General features: G+C 33.7%; 1 protein-coding gene across 1 annotated transcript; it reads right to left on the reverse strand.

Moving 5' to 3' along the window:
- Nucleotides 1-404: 404 nt before the first annotated feature.
- Nucleotides 405-2,994, reverse strand: LOC145070123 (uncharacterized). Its single transcript, XM_079017070.1, has 3 exons — nt 2,729-2,994; nt 2,421-2,643; nt 405-699 (listed from the first exon to the last, which is right to left on the reverse strand). The coding sequence occupies exons 1-3, from the start codon at nt 2,814-2,816 to the stop codon at nt 660-662; spliced, it is 351 nt and encodes a 116-aa protein (XP_078873196.1). The 5' UTR covers nt 2,817-2,994; the 3' UTR covers nt 405-659.
- Between the last annotated feature and the right edge of the window lie 21,367 nt (nt 2,995-24,361).

The following is a 24,361-nucleotide window of genomic DNA, read 5'->3' on the forward strand; positions in this document are numbered from 1 at the left end:
ATTGACTAAATGCGAAAATACTCATTTTATGTTTAAGGGATACCTAATCCACCACGAATCATTATAAAAACAGTTTTACAAAGAAATCAACAAACCACAAAAACTATTTTTTTAGTTTTCTCAATATAGTATAATAGGTCGAAGAGAATTTATTGTTTACACAACTTTAATGAAAATTAGTATAAAACATAGCTTTAAGGGTTGATCTAAAGAATAAGAATAAAATAGAGCATAAACATGACACTTTTGCATAGACTGAAGATCTAAAGCAACTCCTTGCCCCATATTCTATCTATTGGATGGAGCAAAAACTTGTAATTTGGTCTCGTTGACCCCATTCACACCACAGGTCAATGTCAGACCGTCTACATCACCTCACATCATGACAAACACAATATAACATGTTTTGATCAAGGTCAGTCATGGATGCATGCCAAACACAATAAATACAACTTGTCCTTGTGGGAATATTTGTTTGCTCAACATGGTAGTGAAAACAATGGTGACACGGAACATAATATTAACAAGTCATTTGCTAAAATGGTTTGGAAAGTATAAGCATAATATGCATAGCAATTAGCAGCTAAGGCTTATGGTAGGTTTTATTTCTTTTACACAGAGAGAAATATAAAATAAACACACATCATATCATCCAACAGTCAGCGATCCAACAACCAGCAGCAGCAAAGAGCTCTCAAACTGCACAAACCAATACACAATTCGGTCTTATTTTAGCAAAAAATGTGATATTCATGTTATTAGTTTTAAATAGAATTTACTAAATTCCTCAAATTCATTTCAAACAGTAAACTATACACTTGATTTTAGACATCTTAGATATTAGTGTACATTTGCTTTTCTTTTTATTCTAGAGAGTTGAAATCCAAATTCAAATGCAGAAGAAAATGGAACATGTGTAAGTCAAGAGTAAATTGCTCAACATATTATGTGAATGTCATGGGTAGAATATTGGGAATTTTTCTACTATTGTAGCCATGTATATAATTAGATTATTATGTCTATTTATTCGCATTTAATTATCTTACCTAGAATAGGCCAGTTAAAATAGCTCATCAACCAGAGTAAATTAATAATTTGATCCACCGTTAAATAGGCTGGCTTTGAGTGAATTAATAATCGAGTAAATTACTGCAATCGTCCCTATGGTTTGGTTAAAATTACATGTTTGGTCTCTAACTTTTTTTTTTTGCACTCGAATCGTTTTTGTGGTTTGATTTTGTTGCGCTTTTCGTCCCTTACATACATAAAGTTAGAGACCAAACGTGCAATTTTGACCAAACCATAGGGATGAAAAACGCAACAAAATCAAATCATAGGGGCGATCCGAATGCAAAAAAGAAGTTAGAGACCAAACGTGTAATTTTGACCAAACCATAAAGACGATTTCAGTAACTTACTCTTAATAATTTGATCCTCCAACCCGTTTAAATAAATACTTCTATTTTATTTATATTTTATACAATATTAAATTTTAGTTTCTTATAATATAACCAAAATTCCTAAACCCTCAGCTTTCCCGGAGTCTCCATTGGTTAAAAAACCTTCTACCTCCATCTATACAATACTTCAGCTTCAATTAATAAGTTACTTCTATTTTGAAACTAGTTTAATTCTGATTTCTAGTTTCGGCTTTTAGTTTTGACTTCCAATTCAAGACTTATTCACAACTTTGTAATTTTGTAATTTGCATGTTATTTAGAATGTTGTTTGAACAAATGATTTGTGATTGTAGTTGTGTATCTTTAACCTTGAAGTCATGAACAACTATTTGGGTAACCTATTATATATTATAGTCTAATCAATTTTTGTATAATATGTAAACTTTGAAAATAAATTGGGTCAAACCAGGTCTAACGTGTTTATCTAACAAGTTGGAATGGAAAATAAAAATAAATGAGTCAAGAGTCAACCCATTATCTAACTGTTGGGTTAGTTTGGGAAGTTTTCAACCTGTTTATCTAAACCCAATTGCTAACTGGAATCCTAGCTGTGTACATATATTAGAAGAAAATGTAGAGAAGGTATTTGTCTTTTTAAATTACAAAATCTTGTGTATTTTCTCTAATTGCAATGGGAAATAATCATATTCAAGAACAAGATCAAGTTCAATTCAATTTTATATGTCTAGTTGAGATCATCGACCAATTTACCTGTGAAAATACAAAAATTGGCAACTCAAAGGTGTTTTTTTGTTTCCCTATTATTTTGTTAGATCTGGTGTGCCTTTTCAATCAGATTACCTTTTCCAAGTCAGCAACCAATAGTCGAAAATGCTGCTTTTGGATATTTGGGAAAAGTGAAAAGTACATATTCATAAAGAATAAACGACTTTGAAAATGTAATGTGGAAGGCGGGCTAAAAAATAAAATAAAGAATAAGAAAAATCAAAAAGCACATACCAGCCCCTTAGCACAGAAGAGCAACCAGGTCCAGAATCATAATAATATTCATGGCGGTGGGGGTACGTAGGCGGAGGGATGAAGTAACCTTGATAACCGTGAGGAGGTGGAGGATGCTGATGGCGATGTGCTGGTGGTGGCGGTGGGAGACCCGGCAGATGTGGTGGCGGTGGGAGACCAATAGGCGGATGCCCCGGGCCCGGTGGATGTGGTGATCGATGTCCTAGAAAGTATAAACATATAATCTGCAACTTATTAACCATAAAAATCCTAATTAAGATAACTTAGTAATACATGTTATTACTTGCCTGGAGGTGGAGGTGGAGGTGGATGATGATGATGATGATGAGGTGGAGGTGGACGTGGATGATGATGGTGGTGATGATGCCCACTCATGGATTTTCAGATTCCAGTCAGTTGAATTGAACTGAATCCTAGCAATAGAAAACAAAGGTGTGAAGACGATGAGGAAGTGGCGGTCAGCGGTCTTCTCCTCCGAGTCCTAAATCCTGATATTCTTTCGCAGACCTTGCATTCGGTGGAAAGGAACGGATTTGGATACTCATACTAGCTATTACTTCATTCGGTGGGCTGGGCTGTGCTGTGCCTCAAGTCCAATTACTATTAACTAGGAAAGAGTTGCCCCGTTTTTTTTTTTTTTTTTTTTTTTTTTTTTTTTTTTTCTGTTAATCATTATAACCATTTATCATCTAATATTAGGGAAACATTTTTATTCTTTTCTGGAGAATGAATATTTATCAGTGAATCGTTTCTACATTTTAGTTATCGAGTTTTTAATATTGTTTATCACAATGTTTCTGTTAATTAAATAACCATTTTAATAATAAAACGTAAAGGACAAACAAAAGATATGATACCAACTTATTTATGATCACGAATAATTACATAGAAACATCATTACATCTACTGATGGTACCAAAAGATTAACAAAATATCATGCGGATACCAGGACAATAACAATAACCGAGAAACACAAAAGAAGTCCCGACTTTCTGCCACTCATATTATATGAAGAGATGCCAACCTACACATAAGAAATTAAGAACACATGTTAGCGCATGGTTGAAATTGAAATATGTTAAATATTTACAATTAAAGTCGGCACATTACACTAAAGAAAAGTTTATAAACTGACATGAAAGTTCCATTTAAACAAAAATTTGACCCCAAAAGGAAAAAGTAAGGTTGCACCCAAAGAAAGAGACATCAATGTTGCTTTCGGAGCCTTTGTTTCCCCCAGTTTCTTATCCAACTATTAGATTTAACCCTATTCACATTCAAGAACTAGAAAAGATCCTTTTATAGAGGTAAGTCGAAATTAAATATCACCAAAACATCTGGTTCAATTCTAATTGGAGTTGGATCGAAGATAAAGCTCTCTATTCTTGTTTCTGGCTAAAATATTTACAGGTAGGATGTTGAAGATGATCTGTTGTCTAGTAGGATGTTGAAGATGATCAGTTGTTTTTGCCAGAACATTGCTGCAACATAATAAAAGGTTGAGATGAAATGTATCCGCGTCCGAGAATGCGTAATTGCTTTGAAAACCTTCAAACAAAAAATAAAATTTATTAATGTTTCAAGAAATATTATAAAAAATAAGATCATATAGTTTGGTTTCTATCATGTTCTGTCCAAAGCTGATTAAACCTTTTTCACTTTCAGCTTTAGACTAAACACAGTAAAAATCATAAAGCAAGGGATCAATTAACTCTTAATACAAACATATACAACATAATTAACAACCAGCTAGGAAGATAGTAGATTAATTGTCGGGCAATTGGTGCTCAATTGAAAAAAATGAAACAAATTTACATCCTTCAAGATAGATTGAAAAAAAGAGTGCGTTCCATGGACCACCTGTATCAGAGCAGGGTTTTTATGACATCAGCATTTTCATGTTTAGCAGCGAGCATCATAAAGAAAATAGACAAATTACAAATTGAATTTTTGAAGAAAAAATTAACAAAGAAATTTACCTCTTTCAGAATAGATTAGAAGGAGAGAGCGTTCCTGGAGCACCTGTTGCAAGATTCAAAACCTTGATTCATAATTAGCAATCAAAATGAACGGAACTCAACATAAATGAATTGGTGGTAGTGAAATAATTATAAACCAAAACAATGCTAAATAAAAAGTTAAATACAAACAATACTAAAAACTTCGGAGTTGAGATGACAATCTCCGTATTCAACTCAATTTCCTTCACGGATTAAGACCGACTTTTATAGTTATACATAACATTTAAAGAAAATATGCCCTATGGATTGTCCAGCCAAGATATTATGATTTTGTTTATATTGGAACGACTCTTTAAATTTAAATAATTATAGTTACTCTTGATACCTTTCGTTTTTCTGTGGTTCAGGTTGGTAAAAAGGATCTTTACAACACAAAGCTTTGTCTATTTGTCAGCAGACATAAATGTCTCTGATAACCGAAAAAGGATGGTATTTGCAAATAGCTCCTGTTCTGAACAGAATAAGCCAAACGTGTTGAATTCAACCATTGACAGGTCGTGTATGGCTTCCACGCCTTTGCCTGTAAACATGTCTCAAAAGGTTTTATTATTATTGTCTGGTGGCTTATTATTCTGTTGCATTTCAAGGGTATTTTGGACATTTCACCAATAATAAACAAATCTTGGTGCATTCTTTTTCCATCGCGCCAAAGTTTCTCTCAAAATTCAAAAACATGTGCTGAAAAAGGCAATATAGCTTGTGATTCCTTGATAAAGTCCTGACAAACCTGAAAATAAGATTTAAATTAGTTATAATGTAATTCCTTCAATAAGAATGCAGCATCAAGGCTACCATCACCTCTCACATTCAAAAAAGATATCATAACCTATGATAAATGTATTTCTTACAAATGTAAATTATGAACAAAACCATGTTGTTAAACGTTTTACCTGAGAAGAATATCTTATTTTACAAAGCCAAAGGTATTTCACAAAAGCATTTTTGCAAAATAATTGGTTGTTTTGTAATATTTTCAAAAAAGTGGTCATATATCCATTTACAACTTCAATTCAAAGTTACGTCTAAAATTAATTGGTTGTTTTGTAACTTATTTAGCAGTACGTATAACCACCTCCTCTAATAAATGAAAGTTTTTTTGCCACATGTCCTCTCCTCCTTCATTTGGACACATGACATTTTCTAAAATTTTTAAATTTTCTATTTTCCACTTGTCATTTTATTGTATTTTTCATTTTATTAAATTAAAATTTCATATTTAATATGTAAGATAATATATATGTAAGGTATTTATTATAAAGGATTTATATATGTAATGTATTCAATACATTATAGCCTCATTAATTTTAATAATTTCAAAAAATTTCTCATTTTTCTTATAAATTCAAACTTTTCAAATTGTTAAAATTTCATATTTAAATTTTTTTTAAATAAACCCATGTAATACATAGGAGTGTTCATTTGGATGGATTGGTTTAATCCGATCCGATCAAGTGAATCCAAATTAATTTCGGTTTTCAAAACGTAGATCCAAATAGTCCAAACTAAATTCAAATCCGATCCGATCCAATCAAATTATAATTCGGTTGGATCGGTTTTTTACAATTCGGTTTTCAAGAATCAAGACATTTCAAAAAATATATAACTTTAGTATTAACTTACTCTATAATATAAACTAAAAAATATTGTTTAATTAGTTGTGAACTAAAACTTATAAATAACTATCAAGAAAAATATATTATAGTTTACTATTTTATAGACAATTTTTTTTTATAAGAAGTACATATTAAAGTATTATAATAGATGAAAAAATTTAATATATTAAAAGAATAATTTAGTAAATTTATAATTTATTAAAGATATATATTAAAAAGAACAAAATAATAAATTGTAATTCGGTTTTTTTGGACTATTCGGTTTTTATTTTATAAACCAAAACCAATCCGAAATCCAAAATAATAATTCGGTTTTGCTAAAAACCAATCCAAAAATCCAAATATCCGAACCAAATAGTCCGATCCAAATTGTCCAATTGAACAATTCGGTTTTATCCAAATAGTGAACAGTCTTAGTAATACATAGGTCTCACACTAGTTTAGACAACAAACAAACCACAAAGTTACAACTCTAATTTAAAGTTACGTCTAAAATTTAAAAAAAAAAAGAAAAAGAAAAAGAAATTTGTGACAATTTTGTCTTCAACAAATAATCAGAAGACTAAAAAGGTCTTTTCTAACATGCAACACAATCTTGTGGGGAATGATTTTCTCCAATATAAATAAAAATAAATAAAGTTAAAAAATATCTTAACACAACTTAGGAATGATGTCCAACTCCTTTAAATAATTGCTAAAAGCTTAAATATCCAATTATCATCTCCTTCAAATAAACTATTAATAGTTAATTTCTCTACCTCAATTATCAGTTTAAATTTAAAGTGCAATAGTAATCCATTGGGATGCGGCCTTTTCTACGTCTGGTTCAATCATACAAATCATACAGGAGTAAGTGGCAGTTGTTTCAAGTCAATTTAAAAGATTTAACGTATGTAGTTTCACAAATTTTATAATTAAAAAAAATAGTTAGTTTGTAGGACGTTGGACCTATGTAGCATATATAAATATTGGTTTAAAAGAAAGTATTTGTAAACAACTCCATTTATGAATGGTAGAAAAGGCATTAGTAAATTTAGTTTAAGAGTATGTTCTGCAAACATTTTGTTCAATCAAACGGAAAATAATTACAAAAATTAAAGATTTAATTCTTATAAAAAAACAAAGTCTACCGGTTTTTACTTGGTAGTTATATGAGGGATTCTAACCTTTGTTTCTTCCACCTCTACAATTGTTCTAAGCTTGGTTTTTCACAATGACTAACTTCATTGTTGACCTCATCTTTGCCATCTTGGATGTAACAATCGTAAAAATTAGGTGGAGGTCCGCCGGATAATGACCATAACTAATTGTGACGGAGGACTTAATGTACGATGTTCTTATAAAAATAAGTATATGTTTTTAACAATAAGAATAGTTTAATATAGATTATTATTGGAATGCGACTAGTTATATGCTAATAAAATCAATAAGGTATATACAATTATGTTTGTTGTAGTGAAAGGGTTTTATTTAGAAAAATGTCTAATCTAAGAAATTATATTATGTAATAATAATGAACTTTATTATTAGATGACAAGAAAATATAACAAAATAAATTGAACATGAGGTGTGTATATGTGGGTATATCTCGAGACTTAGCCACATAAAAACCCAAAAGTTCATTTTTGTCACACTACACCAATTTAAGAGCTAGTACATACAATCCACTTTAAATGTATCTAAGACAAGCTTTGAATGCCAAAGTCAACTCCTAAGGGTCTGTCTCTTTTCTCTTGGAGTGTTAAAGTCTTCCAACCACCTATTCACATTATTACCCTTTATGAGTAAGTACACTCATTTAAGAGTGTTGCTTGCAAGTATCAATCCAAAGTACATGGCAATTGAAGACTCTTACAACCTACCTCAAACACCCCCACGTTTTCTTTCCCTTCTTTTCTCTGAGCCATAAAAATTCTGCACAAATGGTACTAGGTGTAAATGCAAATGGGTAAGACAATAGCTTCAAGCAATGAACCAAAGTACCACCCATTTAATGATGGCCAACAATCTAGAGCTATAAAAGGACTCTTCATGGCTAGAAATGACAGCCCAAAATCACCCTTCAAACCTTTTTCTCTCCATCTTTTCTAGCCTAAATTCGTATTCATCAAGGAACACCTCCACCGGAGGTGTTTATTGGCTAGTTTACCGGCGAGAAAAGAGGCAGCAGCCTCTCGAAATTCTTCCATGATTAACCAACCTTCGAGATAGCCAAACACCCTCTCTGGATCGATCTTGTTGCTGTCAATTATTTCCCTCAAGAGCTGCTGCGAAAACAAGAAGGAAAGGGGGCGAGAAAGTTGCCGGAAACATCCCCCGACAACCTATTTTTTCTGTCGACAGCCCCTATAGTGTTTTGGGTGAGTTTATTTCACTTTAAAAGCCTGAAATACTTGCTGTTTTGAACACCCCGGTGAAGTTTGATAATCTGAAACTAGATTTGTTTGTTGCCGGTGAAGGTACTGGGTCTTGAACGAAGCACAGACCTCACCGAATCCTCCCGTCTAAACTCAAGAATCACGCTCCAAATGTGAGTCTTTATGGCCCCATTTTTACAATTTTAATTATTTGGGGGGAGACACATACCTGAGTATTTTGATATAATAATATGGCTAAAAGTTTATAGGTTACATGCATGCACAGTTAGTACTAGATACAAAACTGATATAGTCAATGTTTATTATAAACACCATTTTTATTTACAAATAAAGTTTGTTAAAAAGGTGGTGATTAGTAATGGTTATACACAAGAATTTTATAAAATGTTAGACCTATTTATAAGCACTTGTGTAAACAAAAATGTTAGATAAGAGTAATCTAGTGTTATATTAATCGTCGGAATGAATAAAGGTATCGTTAAGAACTTGTATCGAGATCTTGATAGATGAACATTTTTAACTTGTCATAATAGGCATAACCCTATGACTTGGGTATATTAGGGCATTAAAGCTTATTATTCATCAAGTATTAATAGTAAGGAACTAAACGAGATGATAAAATAATAATATCTAAATGAATTATAAAATGATATCAAAAGTATGAGAATAAACCACCAGTAGTTATATACTATGTTATGATACAAAATCTCGTCGATAAATAATGTCACTACAAGAAAAATAGCCTTTTACGACGCGCAAACCACAACACTCATTGATTTATGTTACACAAAAGAGGGTGACATTAAAAAAGTGTCATCTCTTCAAAAAAAAAATAAGGATTTAGATCACGCATTATTGCGTGCCCTTAAATTAGTGTCTAATGTAAAAAAATAAAAAACACAGAGGGCACTTTATCTAAAACGTGCGTCCGCTATGAATGTCTCTTTATATTTTTTTTTGAAGAAACACGCGTCTCCCTTTAGAGGGAAAATGAAATCCCCAAATTTTTTAAACCCCCGCCTTCTTCTCCCTCGTCTCCACCCCAACCCCGACCCTCACCCACATCCACCGCCTCCGATCCTCGTTGCCTCCTCTAGCCTCAGACTGCACGTACTGTTCATCTTATAACAAAATCGTAAGGGATTTAGGGTTTTTTCAAAAGGATCGTTACATCTGCTCACTTCCGCTCACCTCTTACCTCCGGAGACCTCTGCTCAACTCTTCCCACTGGCGACCTCGAGTTCATCTCAACTCATGGAGACTGCGACGACTGATCAATTTTACAAGCCTTCGTTTATGAGCCAACCATTTACGACTCCTCACGCTCACAAGAATATGATTTAGGGCTCGTTACATTATACCTATGACAAACTTACAAGGAGATTAAGGGCTTTGTGACTTATCCATGTTGCCATCTATGAACTAATGAAGCCCTATATAGGTCCGATTCAAGCATCGTTTAAGGTATAGGTAGCCTTTCCTCCTCCACAAATCGACGTGCAAGTTGTCTTCGTTTAAGGTATAGGTAGTTATACACCACTTATTCTTCTTCAGCCCCCAAATCCAAATCTTCTCTAACTTTGATGGCAGATTAAGGGAAAAGCTACATGAAAGTCTTTCCGGCAACGACGACGGAGCCGCACTTGATTAGACACTCAGAACGATTGACCGACGGATCTCTAGATACCTCACGGTTGACCAACCGATATGGGATGACCCTGCCGACGCTTCGTCGTTTCTCGACAACGTTGACAAACTAGTTACGGTGATTCGTGAGTGGAGTGCGATGGTTGACGACAAGGCGGTTACATCGTGTCTCGACCGAGCGGAGGATTTGCTGAGAAATACACTGGTGCTAAATCAGAGGTACTTCAATTCTCGATCGTTTCAGCTTTGTGGTTTATTTTATTTTATTTTTTTTCTGCATGATGCAGATCATAGTTTGAAAACTTCAACTTGCCTTGTGAAACTGAGCTAAATTAGTCAAGCTTAAAAAAGTATGATTCCATTTTGAAAATCTGGATATTCATATTACGAAGTACTCTTGCGTTCTCAAGATTATGGTTATGTGTTATCATGCGTAGTAACATTCAGGACTTATAGATCGTTTTAGCTGAAGAGGACTCTTGTTTGAGTCCAAACTAAGTGACATCGTAGTAACTTTTACTGAGTACCACTCACGTTTCTTATCGTCTTGTTCAAATTCTAGAATAGTTGTTCTTGAACATTTGAGTTTTTCTCTTCATCCTTCTTCTTCTTCCCTTTCATATAATGATAACCATAGCCGTATTGATATTGGTAGTAGAGATTTCTGCTCTCAGACTTGTAATTTGAACCAAGTTCTTTCTCAAGGACCTGCTGCCATTGATTACAGGTTCGTAATTTTAGCTTATTTTACATACGTATGATCAACTATATATATTTGAACTTCTTAATGTAATATATAATGGATGGAGTAATAGTAGGAAAAAAATTTGATATTTAGTTCATGAAACTGCTACATCTTAAACCATTGATTTAAAATTTATTTTTTTTATAAGCATCTAATTAATAGGGAAGATCATCATTCTTTGTGTATTGTTCTTACATTACTAAAGATCAGTAGATTGTAATTCTTGTAGCAAGGTCACTTATGTTACTTTGAGAAATCTACCCAATCAATCTACTCTCATTTTTTTATTAACTTTGAAAAATCTATCAAATTATAGCAGTGAAAATCAAATCAAAATTGCTATAATTGGGTGGCTTTTTCTCTAAAAGTAGAGTGCTTTAATAGAAAGATATCAATCAAATGACTTGCATTTTGTAAGCTGATTCATTAAAAAATTATTATTATGCTAATAATAACAATAGCTATGTGCATGCAGTTGTTTGCTACAGGAGGATGAATTTCACAAACTAGCCGATGCAACAATTCATGATTTATTAGAGAAGATAGAGGTGATAAATTTTGTATAAAGTCCTTAAAAATATATTTGCAAGAAGTAAAAAACACATGCATTTTGATGATTGAGTCTTATTTAACATGACAAGAATATGGTGATTCTGTTGACATTGATGGTTTTGACATAGACTATGGGGTTAGTTATGACTTATGACTTATGATGATTAAGCATGTGATTTATGTAGCTCTGCAATTGCATGCTGTCAACTTGACTGATTTATGATGATTAAGATATGCTGTTATCCTTTCCACACGGTTCAACAGAAAACCGTGTTGGACCATCTTTAAACTACGTGTTGGACGTGTTGCAGTATTTAAGTTTCACACATAAAAGTTATACTACGTGTTTTCTTTACCACTGAAAATAAACAAAAATCATCCGTGTTTCTTTTATTCATATGAATAATAATAACTAATGTTAATAAAGTAATATTTCTATTTCTATTTATTCATCAAAAGAAACGTGACCCTTTTGAAGTTGGTATACTATAGACTATATAATAGCTTAAACAAGGGTAAATGTGTAAATTTCTCAGTTGAGAGTCCAACTTCAGCTACAAAACCAAAAAACGTGATTGGGGAAACAAGTGATGATGAACAATCAGATGATGATGATACAGAGATTGAAGCAGGTCAATGTGAACAAAGTAATGATCAAATGGATGTTGAACGGTTTAAGAGCTAAGAGGTTTTACATTAAGCAACAAGTATGCAATTTTTTTTAACAAGATTGAAAAGTTATTAAACCCTTTTATAAAAAATGCAAGATTTAAAAGTTGTGTGTGTGTGTGTGTTTAAGGTGGGACAACTATGTGAAGAATACACAACTTTGTTCAAGCAACTCACAAGTGGTAGTCAACAATTCAAAGATGCTTCAACCAATAATCGAGTGCTCAAGGCAGATGTGGAAGCATTGAGAGCTAAGGTAATTTTTTTTTCTTATTTTGAGAACATTTTTATAGAATCTGAAAGGAAAATAATATGATATTTTATTAGTTTTACTTTGTTTCTTTTTTATCTTAATAGGCTTAATGGGTTAAGCACTTAATCCAGAAAGCTACATATAGTTGTTTCCTTTTGACTTAATTTGGACATAATGACTTGATGAGTTAACCAAAAAAGCCTGCCACATATTAAGGGGCATTATGGGAAAATCCTACGAATAAAGGGCTTATTAATGGGAGGGGCATTTTGGGTAATTCTTTATATATTTTGTTTGTTGCAAAAGAGTATATAAGTGGGTAGAAGGATTGAGGGATGGTTATCTGTCATGATAAATGAAGATTTTCACTGTCACTGCCTTCTCTGCTATTAGGAATATACATATTTCATGGTCTTTTTTCCTTTTTTAAAGGTAAACATCCATCAATTTTGAATTAACTCTCTCTTTTATCAAATATCATGTTCTTCATTTTAGAGAACATTAATCTCTGTTAGTTTTTATTTATTTATTTATCCTGTTATGTGTTGGATTACAGCAGTGAAAGGAGCATTAAAAATAAAAAACAAAAAGATAATTCCCTCCTTATTATCATATGCCTAATATATTATGTTCTTCAATTTGCAGAAAGATCATCAAGCAATAGATATCCTTTTAGCAGAGATCAATATATATATATATATATATATATATATATATATATATATATATATATATATGAGCTGTTTGCTTTCAAACATTGTTCGGGAAGAAGGTTGAAACTTGCTCTTTGTGAAGGTAATTTAATTTCTTAATGTATTATCCTCTATATTCTTGATATTTTCCCACTTTTTAAATCTTTTTATCAAGTTCTCACTTTTGGATATAGAGCTTGATGAGAGAATGCGTGACCTAAATCTTTTATCAAATTCTCACTTTTGGAGGTGGCCATAAGAAAAGGTAAGCAAAGGGTAATTTGGTATTTGTTGTTGTTATTGTGTATTACAATACTTCCTTGTATATATGTATAAAGTTTGTTCTTATTCAGATTTGCCTTTTACCATTGATTTCCTTATTGAGGCATTGTACTTTGAAAATGTTAATTCTTACCTTTTGTCCATGTAGGATCCACCAGGAACAGGAAAAACACAAACAATTCTTGGGCTTCTTAGTGCCATATTACATACCAACTGAGTATCTAAGTCTCTTAGTAACTTTGCAAGACATTGATTACTTGAGGGTATTTTAGTCACATTGTAAGAGATTGATTACTTGAGGGTACTTATGGTATATAATGCTATATTCTTTTGTTAACATGGTCCTTAGTGCAATGGATCATCTTTATTGTTTATGGTATTTTGTTATGTATTATGAGACTTTTAATGTGTTATTTAATTTGAAAATTAGTAAATCTATCAAAAATATTTAATTTTAAAAAAATTTAAAATTATGACACGCAAAAATGCGTGTCGTCTTCCTTTATGACACAGGCTTCCTTGATACGCTTTGCGTGTCATAAACACGCGCATCGTAAGGTTACGACACGCAAATGCGTGTCGTCTTCCTTTATGACAGGGCCTTTCTTGATACACATTGCGCGTCGTAAATGCGCGTCGTAAACAGAAGACGCGCCTTTCTTGACGCGCATTTGCGCGTCGTCTGAGCGTTTTACGACACGCATTGCGCGTCGTAAAAGGCTGTTTTTCTAGTAGTGTGTGTATGTATTTTTAAGACTAAAGTTTACTTACAAACAAAAATAATACGTTTTCAACATTAAGTAAATATTAAAAATACAAAAATATTCAATTAAAGCAACAACCTATCAACCAGCGTAACACCTACACGTACGAGTTACTCGATTACGCCAACGAAACGTCCTTATTGGATTGTAGGTGTTTAAGGTGTTCAAGGTGGCCAGAAGAACTCTCAACACGTGTGAGGATGATGGGTTTGACGTTGAAAATAAATTGTTGGCTCTATAGTAGCCTTTTGTCTCTTATATGTTGTAAGAAATTGAAATCCGCATATAATGCTTATGGATTATTAAACGGTGTGTTTTGTCATATCCAGACTTCGGAAGAATGTAATATCGAATAAATCCTTTTATTATTTCATTATATGTTGTTGACTATGATCCAAATGTTTAAGTCACAACCCCGACGTTTCCGCCTTTGGACGGGGTGTGACTCTGGAAGTAATGTGGAAATCAAGTCATTTATACACACTGAAAGAACACTAACAACACCAATTCAACACATTTTAGCTTCAGTTCATAAACCATTTGAAAACAATTACTTACAATGATAACAATAGCATGAATAAGGTAAATCTAGATGAAATCTACATAACTTCATTCAACCAATCATATTAAAACGCTAAAGTCATATCAAATCACTATGTTGCAGAACCTGAAGGCTCTGGTTTTATCCCAAATCATTTCACCACATCATCTATAAAAGGACAGGAAAAGAAAATCAACATACATATCTAATATTGTATAATATTGGCTACAATTTTTGTGAATGTTTCTGATTAGTTTCAATTCTATCTCCCATATGTATTAGATTTGTGCAGATCAATTACTCAAGCTTTAGCTTTTTGTTTCTGAACACAAAAAACCTGAATAGCTTATTCAGTGCTTACCTTGAATACGAATCCATGTTGGTCATTGCCAAATTATTGAGCAATGAGACCAGCAACTTGAATCTCATATTTGAGTGTGATAGTAGCTTCCTTTTGAAGCTGATATTCCATAAAATGCTAGGGATAAAAATTTCAAAAAAAAGAATTAATTACTTTAAACTCGACTTTAAAAGATTTAAACTACTATATGGTGACATATACCAGGGCTTATGGTATACTGAGTGACTTATGGTATACTGACTAACATATACCAGACTATCTGCACATCTACTTCCCTATCTCTTGATTCCATGCGTGCTCACCCTAACAAAATGTATTCTGAAAATTATCGAGATAAAGTGGTAAAGAGACACAAATGAGGATAAAAAACTCATTAAATGATTATAATTAATGATAAAAATTAACTACATGTTAAAAACATTTGATATCAGATGACCAAAAATACAAATAAAATTGAGTTTCTTACCTCTAATGTATAAGGAGGTTCAGGGCAGAAACAAAAACAATCATCAACTCTACCATTGACCATATTTACTACTCATAAATGATAAAACTCAATATTTGAGATTTCCTTCATGTTATAGACCTCTAGCTGCAAACATACATACACACATACATACATACAAACACAATGTTAAGAGAGATTTTCTAAAAGATGCTCCCAACATTTAAATGAATCCTTTCTTAATACCCATGATATAAAAAACTAAAGTTGGTGGCATGTTAGACCATTTATCTTTTTAAGTACAACCACTTTTGACCAGAACCTGATGTAGAATAAATTAAATAAATAAAGCATTTTACTCTATCTGTAATGAACAAATTTTCATTGTGACATTTTGTCGAACAGTTGGAGGGGGTTTTCTATGAAGATTGTAGTCGAAACTCTAAAAAATCATTAAAAGAAGCAGAAATCAACCTTCATTTAATCGTGGTTGTGTGTATATGAGTGTAGATAGACATGCCTTTGTATTTTTGTGTGTTCTATAGGCAATATATACAAGAGACATAATAACTCTTTAAAGTGTGATCTAATAACCATACAAATGAAAACAAAATCATACCAGCTATATAGATATTGTAGCTGAAATCCATAAGCAGATGCAAAAACATTGATAGGGAAAGAGAGAGAGACATATAGGCGGAGAGAGAGAGAGGTGTTTAATAGAGCTTACTTTGATGTGATTGGTTGGAATACTTAGAGGGTAGTTGGATGGTGTTGCTGATGATGTATGGTTTCTTCTTCGATTTTCCTTTCGATTTTATCTGGTACCATGACTCCAGATCGGGCATAAAGGGTGTAGGCGGTAAATGAGTAAATCAAAAAGGAAATAAGAGGTTAAGAAGAGCTTGTCAGCTTCAAACGATGGAAGAGACCTTCTTCTGGTGACTTCTTAGCTTCTCCTATGAGAAACACTAACCATCATCCGCCACGATGACACAGATTAAGGGGGTGTTTGGCTTATCTTTTCAGAGGGCAAAAGGATTTGTGGGAAAAGTTACAAAAACTCAGGATTTCCTGACTTTTACAAAAAGTCAGTTTTCCTTCTATCAAAACCCCAAAAGTTGCTTTTAAAATATTTTTACCAAACATCTTTTCCCTTCTATTTTTTTTTCTAAAAGTCCTTTTAGTCTCTAAAAAGATAAGTTAAACACCCCCTAAACTCTGTGGACCATTCCCCTAGTCGATCGGTGTTGGGTCAATATTATGGTTTATACTTTGCTTTTCTAGAAAATTGTGTTTTTATGTAATAACTTATGTGTTTACGGTCAGGTTTATGGCCAAGGGGGTGTTTACGGCCGTAAACCCTGTTTACGGCCCATATTCTCATGTATATATATAGGGGTGAGGGGTGTGAGGAAAAAGAGAGATGAACACTAGAGGAGCTTAAGTGTGTGCATTTGAAGGTGTTCTAGAGAGAGAGAAAAGAGAGTGTGTGTGTAAGTGTGTGTGAATATTGTATCCGGATCTTCATTCATATCAATTCATACAAGATTCATCATCTTCTTCTTCTCCTTCTCTTCTATTTGATCTGACATCACCTGTTTGATTGGGATTCCGCACCATCAAACGGATCGGATTGATACATAAGCATTTTTGGGGATTTACAATTGGTATCAAAGCTTGTTTGTATCAATCATTTTTTTAAATCTGGAGCTTATTTGATCTTATTTTGAAGAGATTTTTGCGTTTTTGGATAGATCTCGCAAAAATAAGGGGGGGTTTGTTCTTCGCGTTTTTCCTAAAAATGAGTTTTTGATCGAGTTTTGGAGCAAAAAAGGTGAAAAACGCTGTTTTTCGTCAAGAACAACGATTTCTGAAGAGTTTACGGTCTTTGAAGGGCTTACGGTGTGGAGTTTACGGCCGGAAACGTGTTCACGGTCATCGGAGTTTGCGGCCTCGGCTCGGTGGACTGTGGATTGCGGCTCGGTGATCGGCTTAAAGCACGGCTCGGCTCAGCAGCAGTTCACTTCAATAAAAAAATGAAGCTGATTTGGCGGTTGTCGGGTATCGAACCCGAGACCTCTAGGTCATTGCCACACGCGTCTTACCAACTCTTCCAAACTGCGCCTTTGTTCATTCCTCCCGTTTTTAATTCTTAAACACTCCTTTTCGGATCCAACTTTCGCAATTTGACAAAATCAGCCCAAAAATTCAAAATTTTATTTAAAAAAAAAAATCCTTTTTCAACCCAATTTGTTTTTTTTTATTTTATTTTTAAATTTTGACTTTTATTTTTGACTTTTTACTTAAAATTTTGACTTTGATTTTAAAGTTTGACCTTTGACTTTAAACTTTGACCTTCTTGTTTGACTTTTAAAATTTCAAATTTAGATTTTCGGTTTGACTTTTAAGTTTGACTTTTCAAGTTTGACTTTTTAAATTTGACTTTTGAGGTTGACTTTTGAGTTTTTAGTCAAAGGGCGTATTTAAAATTAAAAAAAATGATGAGTTCTTCAAACGTTCCAGTCAATAAAGTTTCATGTTCTCAATCTTGTGAAACTACGATTAAATTTCTTCGGGACCAAATTGATTTATTAAAAAGAGAAGTTGAGGACCTGAGATATGAAGGATATCAACTCAGGAAAGGACAGAAACCCCTGAAGGCTGAATTAGAAACAAAATAAAGGATTTTAGAAGAATTCAGGCAGAGTACAGTGAGAAATGTGAACTGTACAATTATGTTAAAAGGCAAATGATGCGCTGACTGCCGAGCTTGATACACTGAAGAAAAGATTTGATTCTGTAAACTTTGCTTTTGAAAAATTTGATGGATCAAGCGAGGTAGTTGCCAACATGATCGATCATTGCATGGATTTCAAACGAAATCAGTCAAAGGGTTTAGGATATGATAGTGTACCTCCTCCTTATAATCATACATATCTGTATCAACCCTTATCCAAGGAGGAGATTGCCAACGAACCATTTATGGTTTATGGCAAGCCATCTGGTTTCGTTTCAGGCGGATTTATTAATGTTGAAAGTACTAACATTTCTACTTCCCCTGCAGATCAACCCTTAGACCAGGAAAAGCATGGAGTCGGAGGACCTGTTGATGTTTTTGTTTCCAATGAACAACCTACTGTTTCTGATGATAAAGTTGATGATACATCTTGTGATGCCTTTGATGCTTTTGCATCGTATCATGTTGAGTTAAATTTTTTTGACATATTTGATTATTTGTTTGAAAATACTGATGTTCCTGTTTCTAGCACATCTACTTCATATGCAGGTAAAGTAGCAGAAGATGAGAACAAGGAGAACACCACTGAACAAACCAACATCTCCTTGAGCTCTGAATCTGTTGCTTCGAACTCATCTGCTTCTGATCAACCTGCTATTGAGAAGTACAAGCCACTAATTCCAGTGAAACAAAGTGCCTGTTGCAAGTGTGCATGTGGGAACAACAAGAGACAATGCAAGGATACGCCACCAGGGGCAGGAAGAAACAATTTCTCAGTGAAGAAAAAGACTTGTTTTCACTGTGGAACACCTGGTCACATTGCCCGAAATTGCCCAAATCGCGCATACGTTCCTTACCTCGCACAAGGCTGGCAGAACGCGCCAAGAGGGAGATACTCCAAAAGATACCCCTCGAGATCACGATCGGACATTGACGACTGGAATGCCAAGAAGGCCAAGAATGCAACTCCCAAGGCAAGAATCAAACTCGAAAGGACAAGAATCAGAATCCCAAGGGCAAGAAGGGAATGTCGGCCAAGAAGTCCAATCCAAGAGATGCTTCCGTGAAGCCAAAATCAAAGTCATCTCAACGACCGTCATCAAGTTCCAAAGCAAGTACTGAGCCACTCATCAGATCGAAAAAGAAATGGGTTAAACCCAACTACAAATGGGTTCCAAAGGCTCACTCTCCTAAATCAACTAATGACTCTAATATTTCTTCATCTTCTATTTGTGATAATCAGGATATGTCATGGGAGTGAGTACCGTACAAGGATGACAAAGGTCGACCCAGTTTTAAAATGGACTGGGTTCCAAAGACCAACTAATCCCGCTCTGTGTCAGAGCAGCTATGGAGGCATATCATCAGACTTCAGTTTGTTGGTAGTGGCTGTTCCAGGCACATGATAAGAGGCATCTCTCAACTGTACAACACTCAGAACATTGTTTGGGAGAATGTGTCCTTTTGCGGGAAAGGAAGAAAGGAAGAGATCACAAACAGGGTTAGTGCTTAATGACATGAAGAATTTCCGGATCTGTTCTAAGATTACGTGTGCTGTTCTCAGACCTTCTGGATGCAAATTCAATCGGTGTCTTACGGTTTGAGTTTTCTTCTTTATACTCCTGAGTTTTTCTTAAGCTGATTCGCTTTAAAGACTAATTTTTGTTTTAGGATAGTTTAAATTTGCGCATTTACTTTCGTTTCTCTCCTATGCACAAATTTAGGGGGAGAAATAAAAACAAAAAAAAATTAGAAATTTAAAAAAAATCCAAAAACATTAGAAAATCAAAAAATGAAAAAATATATGTTGGTTATGAAATGTGCTTGAGGGAGATGTTTTGGGAAGTGATATTATCAAGTGATAACAAGCAATCTAAGTCTGTGTAACGTACCCAAAGTTGAAGGGTCTATGCTCTGGTTTGATGCGCCGGTAGGCACGGAAGATTCTAAATGGACTTGACTAGGCAGAGTTGAACTTAGGAAATTTATAGACTTGACAAATCTTAACCTAGTTAGATCCGTTTAGCCTGACAATACGACGCTTGGATAGATTGAGTAGGGAGATATATATGAGAATCTACTCGTCACATTAAATGAACCCGTATCTGGAACCGTGGTTTAACTTTTCCTCGATGTGCGGATTCTGTCCTTAATTCCGGTATTGATGGGGCGACTGGTAAATTCCGATGAATTAGGTCTGTAGAAAATTATTTTCTTTCTTTCTTACTGTTAGTCATATGTTGCCTCCTCTGCGTGATTGGAAGAGATCCGACCTGGACTGCAACATATTCAAATCTATTTCTCTGCATATTATATCTATGAAATTCTTCTTATCTGTTAGCCATATGCTGTCTCCTTTGCGTGATTAACAATCCGACCTGGTACACAGCATATGCATCCTTCTACTTCTCAATCCCTCTAAAACTATAAGTGATAATAATCTGAATCTATCTTCTCTCCTAATGATTGTCTGCTCACCCGATGTAAGGAGTACTATGGAAGTCCTTGATTACTGGGGCATATCAGGAAGCAGGAAACATGTTCCAGTACAATTAAAATTGAACACTCAAAGATTGTCTATAGATCTCGCTGCTCAATTTAGGTGGACAACAATATCCTTGGTCGTCGTCAGCTGAATGGTCCTTAAGAAATAGTTTCTAGGAACTTAGGATCACTTTGTCTTATAACTAATAGTATGTCCTAATTTTGTCACAATTTTTCGTGTTTAAGTGGACAACAATACCGGTGATCGATCAGACAAAGACGTGAAGATAGAAGGTACCGACAAGTGGATTAAGGTTGTGTTAAAACTTTGATCCCAAATCATTCTTAAAGTTAGATATCATTTTATTTTTGTTAAATTTGTTCATACTTTCTTCTAATTTAAATATTATGGGAGAATTAAAAATTTAAAAAAAACCAAACAAAAATCAGAAAATTAAAAAAATCTAAAAAATATTGTTATTTATGTTTTTTTTTCTTGTTCAAGAAAATCAAAAAAAAATCCAAAAATATTTTTGTTTCTGTGCTAAGTTTTCTTTTAGTTTAGTTTTGTCTTGAAAAGTGATTTCAGGTATAGATAAGACTCATGAAGTTTGCATTGAAGATTTCTGAGCCAAGGCTTCATCCGTGAGCATCGAAGAGTTCGCATTCGAAGGAGCAAGAAATGAAGATTATTCTTTCGACATTCAATCCGTCCACCCCAGAAGAAAGGTGAAGCTGAAATTAAAGAATATGTGACAAATTGCATTGAAGCCTCCTTAATCAGTCTGCTGCTATCTTAAGCCTGCTGAAGTGATCTAGAAGATTTGTTCTCTCTGATGTTCTCTCTGAAGATTCTCAAGCTGAAAGCGCTATCTTTCAAGAATCAGTACATCAAGCCTCCTCACCCGATGTGCGTTCAAAGCCAAACTCTAAATAAAAGCCCAACCGCTGAATATGAAGTCATTCATTGAAGATTCATCAAGTTCATCTTGAAGTTGTGAAGAATTTGAAGATTAATGTTGAAGCCAAGTTCCCAATGAAGATTAACAAGAAAAGCCAGCTACGTTTTAGGGGGAGCTTGTTGGGTCATTTAAGAAAAGAAAAGAAAGCTATAAACCAAGGGGGAGATTGTTGGGTCAATATTATGTTTTATACTTTGCTTTTCTAGGAAATTGTATTTTTATGTAATATCTTATGTGTTTACGGTCAGGTTTATGGCCAAGGGGGTGTTTACGGCCGTAAACCCTGTTTACGACCCATATTCTCATGTATATATATAGGGGTGGGGGGTGTGAGGAAAAGAGTGATGAACACTAGAGGAGTTTAAGTGTGCGCATTTGAAGGTGTTCTTGAGAGAGAGAGAGAGAGAGAGAAAAGAGAGTGTGTGTTAGTGTGTGTGAATCTTGTATCTGGATCTTCATTCATATCAATACATACAAGATTCATCATCATCTTCTTCTCCTTCTCTTCTATTTGATCTGACATCATCCGTTTGATTGAGATTCCGCACCATCAAACGGATCTGATTGATACACAAGCAGATTAAGGACTTACAATCGGTAGGATGAAATCACCGATCACAAAGAATCAATGACAGTGAAGGTCGAGAAACGAATTAAAGTTATCGGGTAGCCGACTCAAAATTGAAGCTGCTACCATTGACCAGATGACTCGACCCGTTGACCACCAAAAAGGGGCTAGGGACCAAATTGCAAATATTAAAACCTATGTGGCCAAAATATGAAACTAAAGGAAGTTACTGTAGGTAATCCTCCCCGAATAAGTATATATATAATATGATTTGTTATGTTTTTTAGTTGTTAGATTGTTTTATTTAAAAATTCTCTATATTCGTATTTTTTGCTTTGCTTCCTTTCCAAAGTTAATCGACTATATATTATTATTCTTTTTTTTTTAATATTTTTAATTATTTTAATATTTTAGTTATTAAAAAATAAGAAAGTACCGAAACTCATAGCACCCAACCCATGCCCAACCCCTCTTTATGATATTGTTCATACATATTGTAACACAATAATAATCAAGACAAAATATGATGTGTTAAATAAGGAAAAGAAAGACAAATAACTTTCAAATACTTTATTGATTGAAACAAGCTCAAATGTTTATGTCGAACATCTGCATGGAATACGAAGGATTACGTATACATGGGCATAGAATACGAAGGATTACACTGCAAAAGTATGATTGTTGTGAGTTCATTATCCTAAGACCAACCCACCTTTATATACCCTTGCAAAAGATGGTGAGAATAAATCAACCTAATATGGCTAGAAACGTGGAGCATGACACATAAATAAATCTCGACATAAAAGATTATGTGAGATTTGATGAGATACACACATGCTCAACAAATGTTGATTTCGAAAGTCATTTTTACTTTGAAGCTTGATTGCTTTGAAATCATGAATAGAAAAGAATGCATGAATAATATTTACGTTTATACAAAAAGCTTCGAAACAACAAACAAATGAAAATATATTTTGAAACTTGACATACATAATCATTTGATCTTTAACAATATCTCCTTTATGTCCTGTCTTCAAAGTCTTTAATTCGCCGCTCGAGTCTTCTCTAGACATGGAGTCTTAGGAAAAAGATCTGGAATAAGAGCTAACATAGTTTCTCGAATTTTAATATACCATTGCATCATCTCGGGAGTCTTAAATTTTAGCTTCTTCGTGTTCTTCTCTCATAGAGACATCCACTCAATGACATGCATAAGAACAGATGTTGGGAAAAGATGTTATGCATACATTATATATATATATATATATATATATATATATAAAGTGGGTTGGATTAAGTACAGTAAGCTTTTGACGTTTTGGATATTGGCCACAAAAGTTTTTCATATTGAACTTTCGTCCTTTGACCAATTGTTTGGATTAAACAGGAATGGGACATCAAAATGTCTGTGGAAGGAGGTTCAGGGCAGAAACAAAAACAATCATCAAATCTACCACTAACCATATTTACTACTCATAAATGATAAAACTCAATATTTGAGATTTCCTTCATGTTACAGACCTCTAGCTGCAAACATACATACACACATACAAACATACAAACACAATGTTAAGAGATATTTTCTAAAAGATGCTCCAAACATTTAAATGAATCCTTTCTTAATACCCATGATATAAAAAACTAAAGTTGGTAGCATGTTAGACCATTTATCTTTTTAAGTACAACCACTTTTGACCAGAACCTGATGTAGAATAAATTAAATAAATAAAGCATTTTACTTATCTGTAATGAACAAATTTTCATTGTGACACTTTGTCGAACGGTTGGAGGGGGTTTTCTATGAAGATTGTAGCCGAAACTCTAAAAAAATCATTAAATGAAGCATAAATGAACCTTCATTTAATCGTGGTTGTGTGTATATGAGTGTATATAGACATGCCTTTGTAGTTTTGTGTGTTCTATAGCCAATATATACAAGAGACATAATAACTCTTTAAAGTGTGATCTAATAACCATACAAATGTGATGAGAATCAATCTCTTGATCGATTAGATCTTTCACAGGTATGACTATGGAAATTAAACAAGTCAAAAACAGTTAGAGAATGAACACATAATAGAATCAAATGTATGCTTATGATTCGAAATAAAGTCAAGCCTTAGCAGAGCTCGATGAAGAACTTCCGCTATAGAGGCGAGCTAGGGTTTATAAAACTCAAAGAAAATAAACAATAAAAGCGATA

This window comes from Lactuca serriola, chromosome 8, assembly GCF_051521515.1.
Source record: "Lactuca serriola cultivar US96UC23 chromosome 8, Lser_US96UC23_V15, whole genome shotgun sequence".
In the NCBI taxonomy this organism is placed as follows: domain Eukaryota; kingdom Viridiplantae; phylum Streptophyta; class Magnoliopsida; order Asterales; family Asteraceae; genus Lactuca; species Lactuca serriola.

Excerpts from the sequence above, each read along its gene's own strand:
- LOC145070123 (XM_079017070.1), bottom strand. The coding sequence starts at position 2,816 with ATGAGTGGGCATCATCACCACCATCATCATCCACGTCCACCTCCACCT. Across the intron at positions 2,644-2,728 it reads ACCTCCACCTCCACCTCCAG|GACATCGATCACCACATCCA; the intron begins GCAAGTAATAAC and ends TATACTTTCTAG. Across the intron at positions 700-2,420 it reads TCTTCTGTGCTAAGGGGCTG|TTTGAGAGCTCTTTGCTGCT; the intron begins GTATGTGCTTTT and ends TGGTTTGTGCAG.